This window comes from Struthio camelus, chromosome 12, assembly GCF_040807025.1.
Source record: "Struthio camelus isolate bStrCam1 chromosome 12, bStrCam1.hap1, whole genome shotgun sequence".
Taxonomy (NCBI): domain Eukaryota; kingdom Metazoa; phylum Chordata; class Aves; order Struthioniformes; family Struthionidae; genus Struthio; species Struthio camelus.
This window is the reverse complement of record NC_090953.1, coordinates 15,541,844-15,567,773: the sequence shown is the minus strand read 5'-3', so window position 1 is coordinate 15,567,773 and position 25,930 is coordinate 15,541,844. Positions and strand designations below refer to the sequence as shown.

At 36.0% G+C, this 25,930-nt stretch overlaps 1 protein-coding gene across 1 annotated transcript in view; it reads left to right on the top strand.

The window, feature by feature from the left end:
- Window positions 1-25,930, top strand: part of WDR72 (WD repeat domain 72) — a 126,308-nt gene that overhangs the window by 42,739 nt on the left and 57,639 nt on the right. Inside the window, exons 14-15 of the mRNA XM_068958834.1 lie at window positions 4,760-4,965; window positions 23,219-24,033. Of these exons, the coding sequence (XP_068814935.1) occupies window positions 4,760-4,965; window positions 23,219-24,033 (1,021 nt within the window). The remainder of the gene's footprint in view (window positions 1-4,759; window positions 4,966-23,218; window positions 24,034-25,930) is intronic.

Sequence of the window (25,930 nt, the reverse complement as noted above, 5' to 3'; positions counted from 1 at the left end):
ACAGAAACAGATTTTTTTCACTATATTTTTTCTAAAGATGTTTGTTCTGCAAAGTATTTAGGAGTCAAAATCATTGTCTTGCTTTACTTTGTCTTTGCCACATACGTTGCAATTGAATTATATACTTTCATTTTGATCTCTTCATCTAAGCGTAAAGTGCACTGGATAAAATAAATGCCTTGATGCTTTGTAACATTTTCTTCATCACCAGCCTCCTTCCATCATCACACATTTCCCTGTGCGCTTTGTGCCCTTTTATTGCAACTCCAGCTGTATACACAACTGCATATATGCACATATAAAAAGCTATGATTAAGTAGTGTATGGAAGCAAGCACGTTTTTTAAGATAGAAACCATCTTCTAGAACATGCTATATATGGTCCTTAGGAATTTGATATAACTATTATAATGACACAAATGATTTTAAGAGGGAGCTAAGTACATTTTTGAAATTGTATGATGTAGTCTTTGATTGGTAAGAATCTAAGTTGGTTGTCCAAGGAATTCTCTTCTATTCAATGTTTCTGTCTATAAATATGTTTGAAGAAAAAAAAAAAAATTGAATGATGGCTCCTATATCATGATACCTTACCAAATTCCTTGCCTAGTATGAACCTAGAAGGGTTTTGGGTTAATAAGCAGTTGATTTTCTCCTCTCCAAACTAGAAACAGTAAGTGATATACTTGCATCATCCTGCCACTGATGGAAAAGAACTTTGTAAGTAACAGGAGTGATCTGCAACTCTGAGTTACTTTCATTTGTTTTTCAGTTTGTGTCCATAAGTCTGTAAGATGTAGAAGCTCACCTGAAGCTCAGAATTTGAAAATTATCTATGTCTATACTTATATATGTATATAATATACATATATGTGTAAATGTGTTTTTAAAACCCATCAGTTTGCATTCGTGTACATCAAGACTTGCCTGTTCATTACCTTCATGCCATGGTCTCCAAAGGTGAATTCCTACTGCCCTATCTCCTTCTACAGTTGTTACCGCTCTTTGCAGTCTGCGTCTTTTTCCATCAACAAAAAGTTAAATTTTCTGGGGAAGGGATGCAATCTTTCCCTCAACCAGAAGTTGAGAGCTTTTCTCTGACCCTGTTGCCAGAGAGGAAGCCCTAATGCATGTAAAATAATGCCAATGTTAAATACATATTTTTATCCTTGTATGTACATTTTTATCCTTGTATGTACATGTGCATATGTATGGGAATTAAGAAATCGGAGAAATCAGATTGGCCATCAGTCTTTTGGCAGAAGAGGATAAAACCATATTTCCCAATATGGTATCTAATTAAATGATCATATCCTATTATTTCCATAAGATTCTTCAACAGGGTGGTCTGGCTGTGGGGATGACTTGGGATTCTGTAGTGAAGGAGGCTGTTATCTGCAATCTTGTTCATCTCATTTATTATACATAAAGGAAAGGAAAGGGGTGAATGAGTTAGGGAATTTCAGAGAGAATAAGAATGATATTCTCCATTAAGGCCACTGTAGCTAACTTCTGCTTGGGAGATTGGATTCTATCTCTACCTTTGCCACATGTGATGTTAGGCAAGTCATTTGTGACCAGATGATAAAGTTTGGGTTTATTTGTTCGTTTTTTGTTTTTGGAACACTGGATCTGTGGCCAGAGTATTTGATGGGGAAGGTTTGAATATTTGAAATTCTGCCTAATGTTAAATAGTATGTAAAGTCAGGTCTTTACAGGGTCCCCAAAATTACTGGGTTTATTAAGATTTTATTGCAGTCCTGTGCCTTAGCTCCTTGCCTGTAGAGTAAAGATAACAGCCTGTAATTTCACAGAGTTCTTCCAATAGCAGCCTTTCTGGGGCACTCATACTCTAGTGGTGAATTGCGTGGGCAAAAGCAATACAGACAATAATGATGTATATATTATCTGGACCTGTAGCAGTATGTCATAGAAAAAGTTTAATCCTTCTCACTTAAGGGATTGAACTACTTTCTTCATGACTTTTATTCATCTTGTTGCAGGAGGACCTGTGAAAGAATAGGATATCTTTATAGTCCTAACAGCTACACTACATACATAGTCCAAAACAGTACTGAATGAGTAACTAGTATTTCCAGACTTCATAACGGTTAGCTTTGCAGCTATCTTAATACTCTTAAGAAAATGTGTGAACACATTCCACACACACATCTAGTACGGATTGTATGATTCTTTCCTTGTAAGCTTTTATGAATATAGCTGTTTTCATGCTTACGAAATGTTCAGATGTTGCAGCGATGGGAGCTTTGTAGCTAGTTTGCTTGAGGTACTTTCAGGCAACCTGAATACAGAGTTGTAGTTCTTGGGCAACTTGCTATCCTTCTGATTAGTATTCAGTTCTGTAACAGTCTCTGGCACTGGCTGCAAATCCTAGGAATGGGAGAAGAAAATGATGTCTTAAAAACAGCTGGGCCTGATCCTTATATTCCGGTGCTATATTGTAGTAGTCTATGGCATTCAACTAAGTTGTGCGGGACAAAGAATCAGTTGTGTCACTTTTTTCTGCTCCAAATGTGAAGACTCTTTGCCAGTGAAGTAATGGAAGTAATAAAATGAACAGAGGTGGATGAGTTTCAAAGAAATAATTTCAGATAAAGAAAGATTTTATACACACATGCACACAAATATGAGATCCCTCAATCCCAATACAATATTTTTAGCACTTTGTTACATGCTTTTTTCTGGTAGCAGTGAAAGGGAAAATTCATGTTGGATTACTTGAGGCTACAAAGAATTCAAACTTAAGGGAAAAAACATTTCACATCATTACATCAGCTATTTAGTTCTTTTTAAATCCTTTACATGTCCTTTATCTCTGCTAGTTATTAAAAAAAAAGGCAATTTCAACCATGTTTCTTATGAGTTAAATACCTATAGGAAATGTGTATTATATACCAGGAGTTCATTTAAAATATATTCAAACTCATTTTAGAGATCCTTAGTACTCATAAGTAAAGTACTATTATCAAAATAACATAAGCTTCTTCAGGTCACGAACCTCATCCCAAGTAAAAAGTTGGGGGAGGTTAATTTTCTGTAGTAGAAATAATTATATGATGCAAATTAGCCAAATTCAAAGGTTCATGGTGCCTACTTCACACTGCTTTATAATTAAAAGATGCAACAGCTCAGTATATATTGTGATGCTTAGATTCTTAATAACTCTGTCAAGACTGCGATGATGTAGCAAATCATGAATCTGAATACTTTATGCCAGTAAAGCTATTTGTTGCTTTGGTTTTTCAGGGCTGAATATCCTGCGAATTTCAAATTTGAGTCCTATTTCTGTTCTCTGAAGTTTTGCCTCTAGAGTGCTATGACAAAGGTTGGGGGGCGGGGGGGAGAAGGGCGAAGAAGCTTTGCCAAGCATGGGGAAAAACTTCTCTGGCTCCAGTGAGGTCAATACCTTGTTTAAAAATATATATATAGTGTCTGTATAGGACGTGTGAAGGGAAGGAAAGAATGGTTGGAAGTGTCCCCTTTAAAAGTGAGGGGGACAGAATAAATCAGTAGGTGATTCTTTCTTCCTGACTCATGAGCAGCCCAGAGATCTCAGAAGAGAAGAGGTGTCCCACTGGGCCTTCAAAAAGGAGCTCCCTCCCTTTGGGACTGTAAAACTGAAGGTCTAAGCCAAACCTTCCACTCCATGAGACAAGTGGGTGGTGTCAGATCAGATCCCATCATCTACCTTTCTTGACTGTTCCATCTCTTTGTACTGAAGTGCTGCTTTATGCATGGAAGAATTTAGTAAGAAGGAGATGACAGCAATTAAAGTGGTCGTCTGCCAGAAATGGATTGTTTCTAGGCCCCAAAATTTTTCATTATTGCTAGAATAGCAAAAGCTGAAGACAAAGATCAGGCATGAAGCAAATGTGCCACTTTTACTGATCTGTTTCTCTAGGAAGAAGAAAGAGGAGGTTACAGAAGAACAAAAAGTGGAAGTAGAAAAGAAAATAGAGAAAGGAAAAGCAAAAGGGAGGGAAAAGTGGTACTTGGAGTTATTTGGAGAAATAACGCTCCAATCAGTGTGTACTCTGGATGTAATACTTAAAGGAAGCAATTTCCCTAGAGCCACACGAATGGTAAAACAAAGTCCCTTAAACATTGTGTTCAAGTTCTTGACTGTTAACCTATATGTAATATTTTCATATGTTTAAAAAGTTTCAAAGGTACAGATGGTTGTGGAGAATGGAAGGGAAATTTTGATCTTTCCCTTGCTGTTTGCAATCCAGAACACTAGAGGACAGCACTAAAATATTACATAAACGTGTTATTGTTTACAGTGTTAATGATATATATATATATCTCATTTATATATAATGATAGGTATAATGTGTGTTAGAAAGCTTTATGAGAAGAGAACAAGTGATGCTCTGATGTTTTGAAAAGAGGGTAACTGGTATTTTCCTTAATTTCTTTTGTTGCACATCTTGAAAATTGCTTCTGAATTCACACGTTTTACAAAGCATCTGAAGTTTGCAGTCTCTATCTGACTTAATTGCTACTGTGATTTCTGTAGAAGAAATTAAGCTTTTAATTTTTTTGATGTAGTAATGCTGTGGACCCTTATGTTAAATTACCTATTTAGGGGCTACAGACTGTTTTGCCTGTAAACACAGAATCATAGTTTGTCTGCTCGCATGAAATATATTATGTTAATACTTTGATATTTGCACTGAAATAGGTATGAAGTAGTGTAGTTCCTTGAAAAAACTGCAGTTTCTGTTGTGTTTCTCTAGGTACGCTAGAACGGCATGAAACAGGTGAAACGGCAAAAGCAATTCTTTCTTCCATTGAAGATTCAGAATATTTAGTGGCAGGTGCTCTACTTCCTGGATCTCAGGATTCAAAAAAGCATAAAGATACTGGATACAAATCCTCTAGCTCTTACAAGCATGACGTGATCTCTTACAACGTTACTCACACAGAGAAATCTTCTGATAAGGTAAGAATGAAGAATAGAGAGTTTCTTAAGAGCAATGAGTTGTGATCCAAATTCTTCACCCTTTCACCTTTATTAATTTGTAAACCTGGATAAAAGGCGTGGAGACTCTGTTTTAAATTTGTAAAGCCTTGGTCCTGTTGGCTCAATTTTTATGGCTTCAACTCCATTTCACAAAACAAGTAGGGAAGATGGGGGAGTGCCTTATGTCAGGCTATCAGTAGATTGTCTTAGAAGAATTTTCTCAAGGACTTGGTACCTTTAGTTAGACCCCATTTCCTTATGCTGTTGGCCTATGACTGCCATTGGACTCTGCGTCTATTAACAAGTATCTTCAGAAAAGTTAAATTTCAGATGAAGTGGAAAAGTCTTTAGAAAAGCCACCTTATGGCACAAAGCCATTGGCCTTTCCCGATTATGTTTCTACAAAAGTGCAGGTTTCTGTTGTCATTCAATGCTAGCTTTTATTAGATGTTTCTTTTTTCTCTTGACATCATTACAGAACAGTATATGAGTGTCCGTCTTCATTTATATTAATGCAATTAAATTTGGCGCTTAACTGGTTAAAAGGAGAATGATGACAGTTCCTTGTAAGATACTGTGCCACAAATAAGTATCACAGTCTTCAGGAGAGATTTGAAACCAGCCAGAGTACTAGCTTCATCTAACAGTTTTTCACAGAAGTAATCAAGGCAAAGAATAGCAACTGATGGAAAAGATGCGATTTTCTTTTTCTTTTTTTTTTGTGGTGGTTGGGGAGGGGATAGAAGCGTGAATTCCATACTGGAACTAGTGTTAATCTGCTATTAAAGCTGAAAGGACAAGTGCAGAGATACCAGATAAGGAGAAGTAAGGTTGAAAATGCAATAGTCATTTTATTTGCTTGTGCCTTAAATATATCTATATATCTATCAAATACTTGTTGATATATTAAAAAATGCATTTATTAAGTGTAAAACCTTTTATTAAAACTGTCACAATTTTAATAAAATCTCAAATTCAGGAAAGTGTGTATTACTGTATTCAGACTGGAAGATAACGGTATGTGCCTTTTTCTAGTACCTGGTTTGCCCGTCAGGAGTGAGCGTGTTCATTGGATTCTTGATAGAAAAGTAACTTAAGAATGGGACTTCATTGTTCGTGTTTATCACTTTTTATTAATGAATTTTGGGAATTCTGTTCTTTACAATAAATCAGAGGAAGTCATATCCACTAATCCACAACACTGTAGATCATAAGTACCTTCTTGCAACTCAACTCACAAGTGCATGAAATACAGCCTTTAAATGGTCTCTGGTCTTTTAACTCTTGGATTTATTAATTGTAGTGACTGAAAAACTATTTTTCCAAAATTTAGAGCAATATAGAGGACAGCTTAATCCGAGTCCTAGTTCTGAATTTTCTAGTCTTTTTCTTTATCATACTTGCAAATTTAAAGATACCTTTGAATTCAAACTGATGGTTGTTTAACTCTTTATATTTGTCTTTGACCTTTGACTAACCTTAGTGTGATTTCTAAAGTTCTTTTAGATGCCATTTGCCGAAAAGTCTTATTAGAGCATAATCCTGCTGAGCATCTTGTGGGGCAGATGGTGTGCTAGTTGGCCATTGACACAGAATCTGATCGCACTGTGACTTTACTAAAAGGAATAGTTTTTTCTTGGCTTTCAAAAAAGGAACAACAAAAAAACAATAGTTGTCTTTGGAACTTGGCTTTGGTAATCCCTTTTAAATTGAAAGTTGCATGAATTTAACAAAGTGATCAGAAAGAAAATTTGCTGCCCGTGGAATATGGGGAGCTAGTTTTTTGATTGTGAGATGGGAAGTTTAATATGCTTTGTGGATTACTATGATTTTAGTTTGGATGCAGTGCCACAGTAGTGTGGCAGTGAGGTAAAAATAGCATTTATAGCATGTTACTTGATCAGAGATGTATCTCAGCTGTTCTGATTTTGCAGTGATATCCATTTTTATGTTTAAACTTTGTTTATGAATTATCTTGTCCAGATAAAGATTTTTTATTGAGAGAAATGTGATAGTTACTATTAGACTTCCCTATGACTGCAAAAAGAGCTTTTCTTTCTTTCACCTTCTCTTTTTACTTTATCATTATTGTAATCATGTTGTTTTAGTCTAATACCCTGACAAATATTTTATTTTGTGTCTCCGTTCCAAGATCTGCACCAGGAAAGCCACTTCTCATCAAAAAACCCTTCATCCTTTACAAGCTGGCACTTTTTCCCACTTCCATCCCTGTTAGAGCATGCTTTGTAGATTGGGGTGGGAGAGGCCAGAGGCTATACATATAACGTGTAGGTGAACTTAGTGTTTTTATGACGATGGCAGATCCATCTGTAATGCTGTTCTGGAAAGACAGCGTGCACTGCACCAAGGGAGTGTGGAGCTTTAGGACTTTTTATAGTTGACACTGTAAAAGGCTTGTAATGAAGTCCACCATTTTTCTTAGTTCTTACTCATTTTAATTTTTTGAAAAGTACTGTATTGACTCTTTTTGGTTATTGTATTAAAACATTTTGAAATCCAGTTGCATGAAATTAGTGGGAGTTCTATGGATATCGGTGGGTTCAACACTTCATGCTATATTTATGTGAATACTGACTGCACTGATGAAACCAGCACAGAACTTTCAGATTAACAAAAGACATTATACATGTATACAATCAATATTTCATTATCAATTTGTTTCTTTGGAAAATTATATATTAGAAATTTAACAATGTTATATTGTTAAAAACATTCCTATTTTACTGAAAAATAATGAGCACATGTCTGACTCTTTTCTAAAGCGTTGCCTATCAGTTTTTTCCATTTTCTCTATTTAACTCCTGGCTTAACTTTTTAGCACAAAATATGTAAGATTTCAATTTTAAAAGATTTATGTAATAGAAAAAGCCAGGAGTAGATATTCTGTCCTGTGGGTTTTTCACTTGTAAATGATCCTTATTTTGTATAATGAGGCAATCCACATGAAGACGGCAAGCAAGATTCAGCATTGTCTTTATTTTTAATATTACTTTATTTTTATTATTACTATGTTTAAGACAAAACGATGTCTGCAAGGTAATGGTCCCTTTATCCTTAGAAGAAAGGAGAAAAATATCCTCGCGTAACAGTCCAGCTTCAAAGGCTTTCTTTCAAAACGTTTGTCATCATGTAAATCACAGATACAAAAGCAGAATGCTTTGATTTCATGGTGTTTTGGCCATTTTAATTCTGTTATTGTGCTGCGCGTGCCAGTGGGAGTACCAATAACAGACGAGCGTGACAAATGCAGTTAACACAAGATCCATATTAATGTTGTCAAATTCCCTTGATATATTTAAACAGATTTTAATTATTTTCAGTGTCGAAAGACCCCAAATATATAGCTTAATAGTTGTTCAAGAAAGCTTTACTTAGTATGTGAATGTAAAACCTCTCATAAAAATGAAACTTTTATATTGGCCTTAGTCATTGACATAGGGTATTCATCAAGTCAGCAATTTGTGTGGCAAAGTGCCATTTGAATAGTGTATTGTTAGAATACTTATGGTCCACTTGACAAGGGCTCTTGCTGTAAATAGTGCAATTTGACTCCAGCTGTTAAAGAGTGGCTTTGACAGCAGCCAAATAGAATGGAGATGCTTTACTGCACCGCAGAAAAATCAATATTGGGTTCTTGTTCGTAGTAACCTGTTTTTTTCTTTTTTTGCAGATTTATACAAGACTATCTAGAGTTTATGTGTGAAATGTAAATATTATTTTAAAAGTTGCTCTGTTTTATTTTCAGATTAATACAGGTGATAAATGATGCACGTGTTTTAGTAAGCAATAAGATAGTGCTTTGTGGATATACATAAGCACTGTGGCAGTGCAGCATTATTTCAACTCTCTAGCTTATGTGGGTGGATATTAGGATGTGGGTGTATAAGTTATGTAACTAATGACACAAAATGATCTTTCCTTCCTATCAGTGTTTTTTTCCTTTTTTGTAGCGCTCCTGTAGTATCCCTGTCAATTTTCTAAGCATATCTTTTTAAAGCAGATTTCTTTGTTGTTCTCCCTCACAGATGTTGTTCAACCCCCACAGATGTTGACAATCCATAGTACCATTGTAGGTTTTCCTGAAGCATAGTCTTGCTGGTGCTGAACAGTTTTCCTGCAGTATTCACTGACACAAGGTTGCTATGATACCTGGCCAGTAGCAATAGGTATTGAATCACTGGTCTTAATTACAATAGACTACACACTAGATTGTCTGCTTGTGGTGTTTTTTTTTTTTGAACTAGCTCTCATTATACTTTTAAGTCATAGCTATATTTTGAAAATTGGGGCCATATAAAAGACTACTTTTAAAAAAAAAAAAATTAAATGCTTCAGCGGTTCATATGAAGATTTCATTGATCCACATAAAAAGCTGGATATTTCTGGAAATTGTTTTCCTTGTGCTCTAGAAGCCTCTTGCATTATAAAGTTTCCCAGCATTTTAGTTTAAATAGTTTGAATGTACGTGTTTATCATGCACTGATATTTTCAGTGATTTAAATAATGTGATTAAACTTTCTTCTGTATAAAGATGATGGAGGAAGAGAAGCTTATAAAATTTGTGCAATTAATGCTAGACCAAATTATCTGTATTGAATCCTTGGTCTGCTGAATTATCCTACTGAAAAGCTGGAGCAGAAAAGGGAACTTATTTACTGTTTTTCATTATCTGTGTGGGTAAGACGAGACAAAGATGAGAGGGAAAAGTGTATTTATTTACATATGAGCAATTATGGGAATCTTAGATATGTTTATTGCTTGATATTTCACTTTCCATCGTTGAATGTTGAAATATAACAGAGCATTAACATGTGTCAAAATACCTAAATAGGAGTTTACAGGGGATCTGTAGGAGGTCATTTCAGTTTATGCAGTCATTACTAATAATCATGACCAGAGTAGTTGAGTACCTGTTACTCTAATGCTTGTTAAGTACATCTAAAATTTTAAGTTCAAATAACTAGTATTAGTTGTTTTAAACCACTTCTTATTTGCTTACATAATAACATACATACTCTGCTCTAAACCAAATCTGCATAGGCAGGAGGCTTCTGAAATGGCGATGCTTTTTCAATGGAAAGCTCAAGTTTATTTTCATAATTTCTTTAAACAAGAAACAAGCAGATATACAATAAAATGTAAATAATAAAATGAATGTTAACTTTATTAAGTTTTAATGTTGCTGCACAGAATAAGCAAAACAAATGCAAGACAACAGAAGTTAGTTGTTTCAGTAAGGTAAAGGATGTAATTTAAAAATAAAGTTTTGAATGGAAGCCTGGAAAAAAATATTACTAGTTAAATTTTAGTGATGCAAAAACTAATAGCGCAATAGAAGTGAGCAAAAAGCACAAATAAATAATGCTTATCAATAAGAAATCAGGAGCAGTACCATAAACCGTGTTGGGTTAGCCATAGATTCATTTCATTTATTTCCTTTTGTGATATTTAAAGAATCATTATGAGGAATTCCAGATTTTGATCATTTATAAGAAGCAGAAATTTAAGACCAAAGCAAAACATAGTAGTAGAATGTTTCTCCTGCATGTTAGTAATTTTTATGGTGGTGTTGCCAGGGAATTTCTATACTCTTACTGGGATTGGTGCTCAGAAGCTGTACTGAGTGGGACAGTGAGTGTAACAGGAAAATGAGCAAAGAAACAAAGACCTACAAACGTATCTCCTATGACTCTGAGATAAAAAGCAATTCAACAGTATGTTTTCTATGAAATTTGTTATGTATTTTATCAAGGGACTAACATGGTAAAGTGAAGTAATGAAGTTAAAATGAGGTAATTGCCTTACAGTTATGAAATTAAATTGGTGCCAGTTAAAAGGCCTGATCCTGAGAGAGATTGATACACAGTCCAAGCTATCAGCTTTGAAAGTTACTGTAGTTTTCTGAATCCATCTCTCAAGTCAGTCAAGAATTTCTAACTTCGGTACTCTCTCCGTTGCTTACACCAATGCAAAGTGAAAGGAAGAAGCTGCTGTTTGTGGTCTCATAGCACATTTCATTTGTGCAGATGTAAACAGTAACACAAGCTGTGAGACATCTGAGAGTAAGACCTACCTGTTTATTATGACACTTCAGACACTTTTTATATAAAATGTCTGCAATTTTTTCTTTGAAGTTATATTGAAGGTGGCTGACTTAAAATATTCATTTTTCTTTGTCTAGACATCTAATTGGATCCTGTGCTAAAACTATAGGACTGCTACAGGTGTCTTCTACTAGAAATAATTCTAAACTCGATATCAATAGTCCTTGTAAAGTATTTTACATTGAAGAACCATTTATTGAAGCTGACAGCTGTTACTAACTTCTTTACCTTCCCACCTACCTCAACTGTCAGGCTGCAGGTTCCCTCCTGTTTCTGGGGCTGTTTTAAAAACATCCTTGTCTGCTACTGGGATCCTCCTTGTATTGAGGGTGTCTTCAAATCTTGTGCCATTATTAAGTTCCTCTGACACCTATATCTTTTTATACCAAGGATATTAATAAAAGTAATAGCCTGACACAAGACTGAATATTGGGGAACTCTGCTGATAACATTCTACATCCAAACAATTTCCACTGATACACAGCTCGTTTTCTTTTAGCCTTTTTCTTAATACAGTTTATGCTTGTTTTTCTTATGTTTTCTTTCTTAACTAATATTTCTTGTGTGCCATATCAAATGTGCTAAAATGATCAGGCTTATAATACTGTATTTCTTCTATCTAAGCTAATTAGTAGCCTGATAAAGAACAGCATCAGGTTAACTTCTTTCCCTTGAAAACTGTGGCAGCTTTCACTTGATTTTCAGGGCTGTATCTTCAGTTTATACCGTATTGAAGTACTGTTCTGTTGTTGTTCTTCTCCGTTTATGACTGTTTCTTTTTGTTTTCTCTGTGTAAAGTTCTATGCAGTTTGAATTTTGCAATCTTTCATTTTACCTTTGCAACTTTCTAATACCTAAGATGTAGCTTTTCTGCAGATCAGCCTAATTACTATTCCTTGTAAGTGCTCTATCTAATTCTCATATTTCTAAAATTAGTCAAAATTGCATCCTCCTCTTTGTTGTGACTCTATATCTTAGCTCTATATGCAGAGATGTTCTTGAGGATTCTTCACCACTCATGAGAGGAGGATGGTGGAGTCTTTACACTTGTGATAACAATGTTCTTTTCTATTCTAAGTATTTTCGGTTGCTGGCCTTTTAAATATAGTTTCTGAATCGTGTTATTTTAGTGAAGAAAAAATATCAGTAGACAGTAAGATCTGTGAAATCTTCTGAAGCTCAGTGCCCTTGCATCTCTTCCAAACAAAAAAGATGGCGGCTTTTGCAAAGATACATTGGCAGTTTACAAGCAATTTGCAGGGCTTGTAGGGCTTGCAAAAGGGTTTCTTCTGAAGCTGGTACTGAAACTTAGTCTGCAAAAAGATTCCTGTCTACCAGCTTCCCTTCTGGTAACTATTTAATTGACTCTTACTTCAGCAAAATATTAGAAATGTAGTACCAAGCTAAACCCTGGTCAATTCTTTTTGAAAGAAAAAAAAAAAGGCATCGCGAATACAGCAGTTAAACTTCCATATTCATGTATTTTTCAAAGTATTAATCCTCAAAACTTAATTTGTTTTCTGCTGGGCAGGTTTAGTTCTTGCAGTACTTCTGGGAAAGACAAATCAAATGTTTGAGAATATTCATTACCTTCAAACATCATCCTCTTTGAAACCTAGGCTGTTCTACTGCCTTGAATAAGATTGCATAACTGTTAAGGAAAGCATAGTATGATGAAAACAGTGGGTTCCACAGACTTTGCTGCTGTCCTGATACATGCTAGACCAGCTCTATTAATGATATAGAAGGTGGAGAAAACCTAGCTTCCCTGTTCCTGAGATTGCAAGAGTTCAATTTTCTAGGATAGCAGTATTTTAATATTAAAAAATCAATTGATTTGGGAGTGATTTACACTGAAAAGGAATCCCACTTTTTTTCTTGTTGTTATTTAGGAGAAAGCCACTTGATTTCTAATAGTTTTGATTTGGTCTAGTAGTTTTTGTTTTTATGTAGTATAGGTAGAATCCTTGTAATCCAATGCAAGAAATGCACAACTGGAGCAGCCCAGGACAAATACGTTGTTTCAGTTGGAGTCAATAGCTAGTCATGTTTTGGTAACTTACTTTTTACATCCACCAAACCTTCTTAGCACAAAGCAATGTTTCCATGCTTTTAACCCCCTTTAAAGGTCACGGCAGTATCTCTTAATAGTTCAGCATTATTCTCAGAGATATTGGATGTTCATTCATCCTGTAAGTTGTTGAGTATAAAGTTCCCAAATTCGTGAGGCAGGTCTGTACTCTGTGGGTTGCTGTTGTGTTTGTCCAACTGTTGATCTGGGAAACACATATGAGAGATTCCAGCTTACGGCATTTCTTCCTAAGTGCTGAATCAGGCTGGAAACTTTTCCTAAGTGGTTGAAAAATTACCTACTATTTATTTTGGTTGTCACTGACCTCTGGGTACTATATAGAGATGAATCTTTTATGGTTAAACAATGTACTAACATTCCAGGTAAGTTAGTGTATTAAGAAGTAGAAATAATATTTGAATATTAAGTATATAAATTAAGAAGACTTTATATAGATGTATTTACATCAAAACACCTATACACTGCCTTTCCCTCTAAGATTTTCATGGTGCAGAGGCTCTCGGTAATACAGAAGACAGGTAGGTCTTGTTTGAGATAAATGGATCCACAGTTTGTTTTGGTACTCCCTCTATAATTAGAGAGAAGAGACCTTGTCAAAGGCATTGTATTCAGGTTCACCTTTAAGATAGGGTGTGCCCAGACATGGGTTGAATTCTAGAGCAAAGCAAAAGTTCATGCTGTTATATATTCAAATATTTTTGAGGCGAAAAAATTGTGGATTTGTTATCTGACATAGAAAATTAATATAAAGAATGTTCTTTAATATCTGTAGTGTTATGGTATAACTCCAGAAATACTTGCTTATGTGCACTTATAATCCAATCAAAAGTTAAGTTCTACGTTTTCGATGGAGAGAGAGCTAGCATGAACATCAAAACAGAAGATGGGAGACTTTTAGTTTTTGTATTAGTCTGCATTGCACAATAAGTGTGCTGCCAATTTTGCCTAAACAATTATAAATTTCTTGGACCCAGTAGATTCATCTAGGCTGCAACTGGCCTGTCCATTGGTCTTCCATTCTTGATAAAAAGGTGGATTTATCCAGTTGGTTGGTCCTTTGTAGTTTTTGTACATACTTTAATCACACAGCTTTAGCTTGAAGACTCCTCCTTGACCTAATTACTTTCATTCTGCCCCAGACTTATCGAAAGTAAGTGATTACTGGTCAAAGTGCTGTGAAGGGGCTAGTTTTCTCCACTGGGTAAGAAAAAGGGAGAAATTAGTGTTGCAAAGGAAGAGGTTACCTCTACTTACATTGCAGTTAAACTGATGGACAAACATTGATGCAAGGTCAAAACAATATTGTAGGCGTTTCTATGTGGGAGGTGAATTCCAGTTCAGATCCAGGCATCTTCAGTAATATGATCAGAGTTGTTATAAGGAACAATGTAATGAAAGAAATGTAAAGCAAGTTCAATGCGCTTTCTTTAAACCAGCTTATGTGGAAAAATCCATCATGAGTTGGAATTTTTGTTTGGGTCTGCATTGTACAAATGATGAGGGCTTGGGTCAGGCATGAACGGTCCTGGGAAAGCAAACTGGGACACCACTATTGACTTCAGGCATTTAACCCTTAGTTTTTTTGTATGTGGGTACTGATATTTATAAAGGGTGGATGAACATGAAAAGTTGTTTCAGTTTACTCACTCTGAAGAAAGAAAAACACAGAGAATATTGACTTGAGAGAAAGAACTCTTGTTGAACTGAAGAAAATTTATAGTGAAAGGGCTGTAGGACGATTACTTGCAGTATATGGATGTAAACCACACACAGGAACAACGGGGAGTAATCAAAGTTGCTAAACTGTAAGCACTACCCTTGCTGCCTAACAATAGGTGAGGCTCAGGTTATTCCTGCCTTAGTTACCAAAAATTAAGTCCATCCGAAATCTGAGCTAGCATCTGGGTATGCTAGTCTGCTGCTGCTGACTCTAGAGAGAGCCTGTGGCATGTGTGCCCCATGAGATTGTCTCAAGAGGTACATAAAGTTACCTGGAATTAATCTGAATGCTCTTTAGTTAATGAAGAAAAATACCTCTCCAGTGATTAAGAGAAAGAGACTTGGACCCAGTGTATTCCTCCCACTTAAGAGGATCTTATGTCTCTCCTTTGGCTATTAAGAAAACTAAGTGAAGTACCTGGAGTTAAGCAATATAAATGTCTTCCACTGCAGGAACACCTTGACTCTATATAATCCTCATTCTATGCATAAGGCCAGCATTGCCTTAGAGGGGGTAGGCCTGCCACCTTTTCCTGCCTGTGCCAACTTTGGGAGGCTATAGCCACTTTTGTTGTTAGAAGCTGTGCTCCCTAAATTCAGGGGATCCTGAAGCTCCAGGAGGTAGGCAGAGGCAGATATGGGAGAGTGTATGTGGGGTTTGTCTGTATAGCAATCTCTATTGGATGAGGAGGTGCTTCTGGTCTTAATGTGACCATGGCTGACAACTTGCATCCTTTTTCCCTATGCAGATTCCTTTAGAGATGGTATATGTATTTAAGAGCTATTTCAATTGTATCGCTACTGTTTGCAACTTTGCTTGTTAACCAAATGCCTTTTTGCCTGTATTCTGAATTGTTTATCATTTCAACTGGGCAAGAAAATGAGCTATGCATTTGCAAATGACAGTGAGTTCATTGTTAGCGAGACTGCTGTGAGTGGTTGATGGAATTGAGGTGATGTTAGAGTGAAGGACTAGAGAAAGTCTTGGGATGGTATCACTATGAAAGATCCATGGCCTTCTGCAAAAACATGCAGATCAGGACTTTACATTTTGAGGACTTATTTTGCTGAATGCTGAACCAGGCTTAAAAAATTATATAAAAAGTTGTATCTCATGGGTTCATCCAATTTGTTCAGATGTTTTCAACCCTAAGCTCAGTCAAGCCTATGTAACGTTAGTTACTTAAGGTTTTGAACTTTAGCGGTCTACTGATACGACTTAATCCAAACAAAAGACCATTCACTGTTACTGTTGAACAATAAGAAATTGTTTTTCAGTTATAGGTGTGTAAATATGATGGCATGACCGTGTGTATATCTAATTATTACCACTTTTTCAAAGCATCACCCAGGGAATATGATGCTTGCTTTTTATTAAATGTAGTATGACTAAAATCTTGGTGCAGTAATTTAAAGAGTGTGGGCTTCCCCCACGCCCCAAAAAACAACCTTAAAATCAGAGAAATTTGGAATGAGGGTCAGAGCCTTTTCCGAATGCTATGTTATATAACTGGTTTAGTATTCCTCCACTGAATGATTTGTTTGACCACGTGCAGTATGCTGCACTACTTTTTGTGAGCGTCATGGTGAAAGGCTGGATTATGTGTTTCTGCTCATTTTTTAATGATTAAAGTGGCTTAGGTTTTTCTAAAATTCAAAAGTGACTTTGTGATAACTATCCATGTAAATTATATCAAGTTTTTATTTTTTTCAGTTTCTACAAAAATCCTACAATTTACCAGTAGATGAAGAGGCGCTGTATTCATGGGATAGATTTAAGATGTGCTATTTGAAATCAGAGATTTCTGTGGAACTTGCCAGCAATATTTTATGCTCATAAACCAGTTGGAAGCCCAAAACACAATTTCATTTATCTTTATATTCTAAGCTTTATAGAGTCTGCAAAAGTGTCCATCTGTTCAGCTGAGATTGCCTCAAATAGTGAGTGGTCAGGGAGACTTAGCTGATAAAGGTCAAAGGAGCCTCTTGACCCTGTGATACTTGCCAAAGCAATTGGAGCATGGGGACTGATATACAGTTAGATATGGCTTGCTAACGCAATCTCCACTTTAATTGGTAATGATAGCAGGAATACACAGTAAAGTCATTGCTGAAAGAAAACAAAAAGTATCCAATATAGTAATTTATTACCAGTCAGTGGGTTTCACGCACTAGGTTGTTTTACCCCTGCAGTGGTCAGAGAAAGCAAAAAGGTACTCTAACACTTAACTGAAAATGGATGCCCTGCTGCTATCAGAGATGCATGGTGGTCAAATGATTGCCTGTGCCATTAGCTTGGTAATGTTTTCTCTATTGTAAACTCAGCTCCCCATGTTCTTCCTGTGCATCAGCTGCAGATTGAAGGCTTTTTCGTTTGTCTTCTATTTGTACTGCCAATCATCAAACTGCTGTCCACCAAGCACATTTCAAGGAGGCAATCTTTATTTTTTTAACTACTATTGACTACTATCTCCAGCAAGCCAGGGCTCAGAGGATTTAGAAATGAATGTAATGCTTTAATTTCCACTTGCCATCCATTTTGTGCATTGTTTATGTATTTGTTCTGTGAGACAATTTCATGAGACAATTACAAGTTTTGTATTTGGCAAAATAATTTGTGCAAGATATACATCCTGCAAACATGTCCCCAAAACATAAGTGTTTCTCACATTATGTATAATATATGTAATGTTACTATATTTGTTACAGAGGCTAAAAAGAGAAAGGTCTATGCAGATAAAGCCATTTACAGAGCTGTTCCATATATTTTGAATCAGAAAATATTTATCACTTCCTGCCAGCAAGGACAAAGCATCATGGGGAATAGAAACGTCTTTGGAAACGTAAGACCCCTAGATAAGGTAGCCATGTAGCTGCGTCAGTTGAAGCAATTCTTCCAGCTCCATGAAGTAAATGTGAGAGGTGGGATAGGGATAACAGATTTTTGCAAGGAGCCATGTGTGATGTCATGTTTATTTTATAAGCCTAGAGCCAGAGAAATAATGGGACCTGATTTGGAGAAAAGCCAGGAGCGCTGAACCTCCACTGACATCCCAGTAACTGGCACGATTGAGACTTAGAACTAACTCCTAGCCCTCAATAACTTTTGGGTGGCAAATTCTACCGCCCCACCTCCCTCATTCATTTCGATAACTGAAGTTTTTCCAGCTTTTACTTAAACGCTGCTATGGATGTTGTTGATTGCCGCAAAGGCACTGACAAGTAAATAATTCAAACATAAATGTTTTATAAAATTTGTTGTCTTTGTTGCGTAATTAACGGTCAGACTGCAGAAATGGCATATGAGAAGTTTGAAGCAAATGCATGTTAATTTCATTGAAATATGTATAGTGATCTTGTAATCTGTTTCTAGCTCTGAGCGTGGCAATGTTTGTATTTTATTATAAAAATATGTCTTTTCTTATTACCAGAGTTAAGCTTTCTTGCCTACCATAGGCATCCTTCAGAGTGGTTCCTTGTTACACTTACCGCTTGTGATACACAAGAGTGAAGTAGCACATTCAGCTTGCTTTTACAACTGCAGTACATTGGGTCTTTAACCTGTATTGACAGTTCAGATTCACATGCTTGTACAATGACAAGAGCACAAAGATCTACTTTCCAAAATCTGGTTAAAATTACTAAACCAGTGAACAAGTGAAGCTATAAAGGAGGATCAGGATGGAAATTCCTGATTATGAACAGTCATACACTTTGCTATTTGATTTCATAATAGCTTCCAAAAGATATGTTAAAATAAACAAATAAAGATTCCTCTTGATTGCTCAGCTAAATAATAGAAGTAGTTGGAACACTGCTGATCAGGGGAGGTGTATCAATTGGAAATTAAAGTCTGTTGTCTATCAGCAATAGCATTGAAGACATAGAATGGTAAGTTAGGAAAAGAAAGTGCCTCTCTATTATGTTCTGAAATGGTGATTATCAAAATCTGTAGGTTGTGCTGAATACATTATAGTATGGTCATTCAACTTACAGAATTGAAGGAAGCATTTGTGCATATTGTAATTAATTCACTTTTGACATGTGTAATTTGAAAGTTACTGGAGTAATGTAAAGGTTTGAATGATTTGATGATATGTAGATATGTTCAGTACTGTCCATGATAATCCCATGATAGCTGAGACTGAGCTGAGCAAAAATGGTCAGAAAAGGTGGAAAGTGGAATCTTGCTATTACTGAAGCCAGTGGGTTGGCAAAAGGCCTCAGAGTTGGGTCATGTGGTTGAGACAGGTCTTGCATTGGTGCTACTGTGATTAGCCTTGTTTTTTGGGAGTGAGTTAGCAAACTCTTCATACGTCCATTTCTCTATCAGGAAATTGAATATAACAATTATCTGTATATAGTGAGATGTATTTTTGTAAAATAGTTCTGGAACTTCTGGGGAAACACTGTTCAGAATGTAAATAAGTAGGCCACGTCTCAATATCCATCATCAAACACTGTTCTCAGCGCTCTATTTCATGGTTAATTTTATGGGTTTCCTTCCTTTTCTGTCATCTTCTGTTACACAGAATAGCTTATCCATATTTCCTAAATGGTGTTTTATGTGTAAAGGTTTAGATGTCTACCTTCTTTCATTGGAATGAAATGCCTACGGCAGAGAGCGAAGATAGCTTGGTAGCTGCTTTTAGGATCAATGTCAATAAGCTTTCGTCTCACCAGTAAACATTTATTGTGACTTAATGCACAATAGTATCACCAGATGCATCAACAGATTGATATTGTCACAGTATTTTCCTTTGTTTGGATGGTGATTTTCCTAAGGGTTTACTAAATGTTAATCAACCAAATAAAAATGTGTTGAAGAGAGAAAATGAAAATGGTGGGCCAAATGATAACAATAGGTTCTATTCATGTTAAAGCTAGCTTGTGAATTCTGGTATCTGCGTTCCATGGGCTTTTTCCTATGTGTTAGGAAACAGCATAATTGAAGATTAAAATAAGCCTACTGCTTAACTGCAATATATTATTAAAAAAAAAAAAGAAAATGGAAAGGGATTGAAAACCTGAACAAGCAGTTATAATCTCTTACTTACGCCTCTTTATGGAGATCTTTAAATAAGATTATGTATTTAGAGGGCATCCTCATCTGGCAGGAAATAATATAAGACCAGATTATGTAATTGCACCAAATTAAATAGACCAAATAACTTCTAATCTATGGAAGGGCAAAATTTTTTCAGTGTTATGTTGTTTGTGACTACAATATTAACAGTTTATAGTTAATCCTATAAAATCAATGTTTCTAATATAAAAGGAGTTAGATAAGGAGTGGTCTTGAGAAAGATGAATTAAGCAAGACTGCATTCAGGTTAAATCCAGCTGTTACCCTGTTTACCAATATTTGCTGATGGCTTCTCTTAAAGGTCAGCTCTTGTTCAGTAGAAGCAGTTCCCACTTCATATTAGTGAAATATTTCTAGTAAAATTATCACAAAGAAAAATTAAAACTAGAAATGATCTAGGAATGTCCATAATTCCACAACGTGGAAGTTGTCACTGTTACCCTATTGCAGAAGCACCACTGGGCTGAAAATTTACTTCTTGATGCTATTTTCCTGCTAACATATTCTTGCCTGTAAAGGTGAGACGGCTAGAACGAACAGAGTGCTGAGAGCGTGGACTGGTACAGGACAATAAAAGCGCACGATTCCTATAAGGGCATAAGCATCCAAGAGGAATATCTGCCTCACGTCTGCTGTTCCCCTGAAAGTAAAAGATGCACCTCTTTAAAGGATACAGCAGGATTCTGGCATAAGATGTTGTGTTGCCATCTCATAACTTCATATTACTGTTGGATGATTCCCATAGTACCTTCATGGGGTGCTCCTTAGCAGTGAGATGTGATTGTTCCAGTGAAAGAAGGTAGCTGCTCTTCTGCAAGCTCATTTAGGTTGCTTTTGCCTTTGCAATGGAAATGTATCAGTATTCTTAAACTTGCTTTCGTTTAGTTCAGTTTCTGATACATCTTTAGTTGCGTGCAGAAGTAATAAGATACTTGTTCCATCTAGAATTGTATGTTTTTCATGTTTTTTCATACCAACAGTGTCATAAAAACATAGGTGACATGAACATGTCAAGCAGGAGGTGTGAGGTGACCTCCAAGGGTTCCTTCTAGTAAAGTGTTCTGTGATTTCTGTGATTCTGTCTAATATTTCCTATAGTAAAACAAAAAATTGAAAAATTCATGATTCCCAGGGTTAGCATTTATAAAATACTTCAATTTTTCCTTTAAAGTGGTTATTTCAAAACTTCTTTTTATTTTATAATTTAAAATTCATCTAAAAGTTAAACATGAGGAGGAAATGAGGCTATATGGAAAAATGAAAATAATCCTTTTAGTATTAGAGTAGTCATAATTTTATTACTGGTAGCATTATTATTGCAACCTCTTCATTAGGTGGTAGGTAGGTTCAATTTTTTTTACCATAAAAAAAGGAAGCAGCAAAAGAGGTTGATATTTTACTGAGCTCATAGTAATAAGATCTTTTAGCTTTCCTAAGCCTACTGAAGTCTGTGCTGCTGGGGATATACAGGCACCGAGCATTATATGGGGAGAAGGGCAGCAGGATTTTGTAATGTTTTTCTTCTAAACTCACAGACTTGTAGGAAATGGAGTACCAAAGAGGATCCTGACTGGAATACAGGATCTGAGGGAGCATGCTGTGTGTGTCCTCCACTTAGAGTCTCAGAATTAGCTGGTGCAAAAGGCCGAAACAAAGTTTGTCTCCTGAAAAATTCATGCTAACTTGGAAATGGGGGTAAAAGGGATATGTGGTGGTTTCCATATATGGAACTGTCCTGAAGGCTATGAGATAGACTTTGGAATTTCCCTATCTTTACAATTTGTTCATCGTTAGGATCTTGTTCCCACTTGCATGCGTCCTGCATTTATTCAGATAGTTTTATATGGATATTTTTATTCATTCTGGTATTCTTGCTCTTTCCTTCTTTCTACTAGTTCTACTTAGAGAATGACTACTCTATAGAATTTATGTTGTAGTAGAGACTATAGTTCTGTCTGTCTTAATCTTCTCAAATATTGTATTCTTTCTGTGTACTTAGGTAAAATTCTCAAATTCTCATGACAAGCATTTGTAAGGGTAAGATCTGTGATATCTGTTTAAAAAAAAAAAAAATTTGATTTTCAAGATGTCCAAACAGACTCCCTCCTCAGCTTTGTTCTGTGCTTGGGATGTTGATTAAAATCAAAATGAGTTCTAACCTTAAAAGGTACATGCTTTTGTTCTTAATGATGGTTGATCGTTTAAAGAATGAAGCAAGAGTAAAACTGGGTAAAAAAACATGATTTTGAACTTTACCCCTATGATTTGCAACTACCGACACTGTATTGTAGTTCATCATGGTAAGGTTACTATTATCTTGCTTCAATATATCAGTCTAAAGTTGTGAAGAACTGTAGCTGTTCTCAGATTTGCAGTCCTGCCTGATTCTGTGACAATTTGTAAACAACTTTCTTTGGGTATTCATTAATAACGGTAATGGTGGACATTTGTATTTATTCCAGCACAATTATCACTTCAGTATGTGGAACTGAAATGGTGCTATGCAAATCTATTGCCTTAAATGGACTTTAAAATGGGTGAAGTAGTAAGGGGAATTTTGGAAAGATCCGGGTTGCAGATGCAGTGGCACAGACTGGAGTCAGATGGTCACAATGATTGTAGTAGATTTGTTGTTTTTCTTGGCTCTTTTCATCTAAGCAACATAACTCTATAACTAAAGATCTAATTACATTAGTTCTCTATTGATACTGACAAAGCATAGGTGACTTAATTTGTAAGTCAGTAACTTTAAAATAATTATGCGCTTTTTGAGGCAAAAGGCATAGTCCTTATCTTAAACGTATTTCAAATTGCTGCTGCAAGGCATATAGATTCTCAAGGTTTGCAAGAATTTTGCATCATTGGAGGTTTTGTGTCCCAGCTGTGTTTTCGAAAACAGCTGAGTTCTTCAAAGCTTTCCTAAGACCCCTTCAGTTTGAAATGAAATTATTGGCCTAGAGTTTTGTCAAAGATGTAAGCAACTATAGCTGGATTATAATATTTAAATGTGTAATTATCTGCCTTTATATGACGTTAAGACCAAAAACCTTTTTCCTTACTATCTGAGAAATGAATAAAGATAATTGAGTTGAAGTTAATGGAATTAATGGAGTTGGCCTTCTTCCTATGCAACTCTATGCTGGTATCTAGAAAAGTAGAAAATACTATGAGTTTATATCTGGACACTTAATATGTGATGTTTTCTTTCAGCTAACTGATACTGGCCACATCCAACAGTCCTTTACCGTTTTACCGGTTAAGACAAAATGGAACAATGCAAATTTTCATATTCTCTTATTTGATCCGGGAAGGCTTGCCGAACTTCTGCTGTCATCTCAACTCAGTGGACTAAAGCCATCAAATTCATTCCACGACTATGACACCCTACAAAGAGCCAAAAGTACTGCTGAAAAAAAGGCATTGACATTAAAAAGAAACAAAACTGCTGGCTCCATATGTCTGGTGGATGGGCAAGTAGATACTGTTTGTTCAAACCAGGTCCATAGAGATAACGTAGTTAGGCCTTTGGAAGAAAGTGGTGGCATGAAAAGACAGAAAAAAGTGAAGAGTTCGAGAAAAAATAGAGCACATTCACCAGGAAACGTTGATGTGAACATCACCACAGATACAGCTAAACTGCTTTTGTCATGTCTCTTACCGTGGGGTGTAGATAAGGAAATAGACAATCTTTGTATTAGCTACTTAGATATCTTGAAGCTCCAGTGTCCAGTCTCTTTTGGACTTGTGTCAAATGAAAATCACATATCCTTAATGCTGCCAGGATGGAATTGTACTGGTAGTGGTGTGCTAGAGGAGCACACAGTAATCAACTTGTTTTCAAAAAGAGTGCTTGATTTGTCAAACAAGTACCTTTCTGCAACTGAAGGACAAACTGGAAAAAAGGATGGACCAGAGAATAATATTTATGGAACACAGCGATCAGAAACTGTGTTTTTATTAAGCAGAATAGCTTTGATCAACAGGATAATTAACATGCCTTTGGAAGTAACAAGTGAAATGGAAAGGTAAGAACCATTTCCTTATGAGTCTTTTCCTCCTCCATAGTGGTAAAAAATGGAAAATATGAAAAAAATACTTATTCTTAAATATGGGCCTATGCAATAGAGTCTATGCTCTTTTTCTAGAGTTTTCTTATAGGACATCCTTTCCATGAAAGGAGACTTAGCAAAAAAGTAAGTACTCTTCTGTTTTTCTATTTAGCACATGAGTCAATAGATGCAATACACTTTTTCAGCAGAACTAGAATTTGAATTATCCAGCTTCACGCTCTCTTTCCAAAAATCGGTTTTCTCACTGTTGAAAGTAAGTAGAATACCAGTCTCTGTTCAGGCACATTCTGAGATGGGCAGAGCATGTTTGTGCTGTTTTAGCTTCCGGTTGCTGTAAGCAATATACTTCCTTTACCATGCAAACCCCAGGCTCCGCAGATAAATGAAACATGAGAGACAAGAACAATCTATCCTAATTCTGATATCTGAAGTACAAAAAGCCCAATAGTAATGGCAGCTACTGAGAATGAATGCCTCATTGGCCCCTATATTGTGAGAACCATCCCAAATAATGCTTACATTACTTAAAATATATTTATTGACTGAATGCTTTCTCAGCGTTAAGAAAAAATTAGTGTATTCAACATTAATTGACCAAGCCGAATAGAGCATACTAATCAGGCAATGGATATTATTCATAGACCGTTGTTGTTCAGCAAACCTACATTGGTCTCTAGTTTAGTATTTTAGGGACAATTAACTCAGTGTTGTTGATGCTATGGCTTAGAGGTAAGAAGGGGTACAGAAGATACTAATTCTGGTGGTGCAAAAGGCTATGCATCTTCCACAAAGCTCTAGGAGTTCAGGATATCTCAGGAGATAACGCAGAATCCTGCAGAGCAAACAGGTATTTCTCAATTATTTTTGTTGCTATTCATGTCGCCTGTTGGTCCATGTTCAGCATACGCTCTTATACCAAAGTATGTTTCTAAGATGCCATCTCGAACATGAATTCCAAGGGAATGAACTTCAGTTGTCTTCAGACATGAGTATTCTTATAAAGAAGCAATTTGAAGCCTCCTAGTTAGTTTAGGAAAGAAAAAGGCATGTTGTACTTCCATGAGATAGTTCTTTGTGTATTGAAGGCATAGTTTTGCTAATTGAAATTATTTTTGTTGTCTTAATTTAAGATCACCATTGATTCATTCTAAATGTTAATCAGTCACAGCTGCACGAAGTTGTACAAAGATCTTGCACAGGCTGTTGTGCAGGATGCAGTGAGACAGATGCTGTGCTGCTGCAGAGGCAAAATTCTGTTGAATCAGAAGCTGCAGTAGTTCATAACAACCAGCCCATCTACTTAGTGACCTAATTTATAAAACAGTTACATGTAAACAAAGGTATCTCCCTCTTTACAGCTGGGGATAAAAGCCCTTTTCATATGAAGTTCCCTTTTCCTTTTTTTTCCCCTAGGAATAAGTGTATCATTGATAGGATTTGGCCTGTTCTCCACAATTTTGGAATTCAACCTTTGTTTCTCCTCTTGTGCAAATAATTGAGGCCTGAGAATGATTTCTCACAATCTACATTCATCCTTTCTTTAGATCTTTCTGTATGTCTTGTCCTTATTCGTTCCTTACTCTGTACTGTGTTCAGGGTTGGAGTTAGTTTTGTTCATTATAATAACGAATGCCATATAATGCACTTCTGCCGAATTAAAGGTTCAAAGAAATGAAGCAAGTGCTGTTTTGTCCACTTTGCCATCTAAAAGTAGAAGTATGTAGCCATATTAATTTGCTGGGTAGTTGGTTTGGGTGAAACTGCTGCGAGCTCAAGGGAAAAGCTAAGTATTGAATTACAATTTGCTATACCCTTTGTGGAAGAAGTTAGTGGGACAGAGAATGGAGAAGAA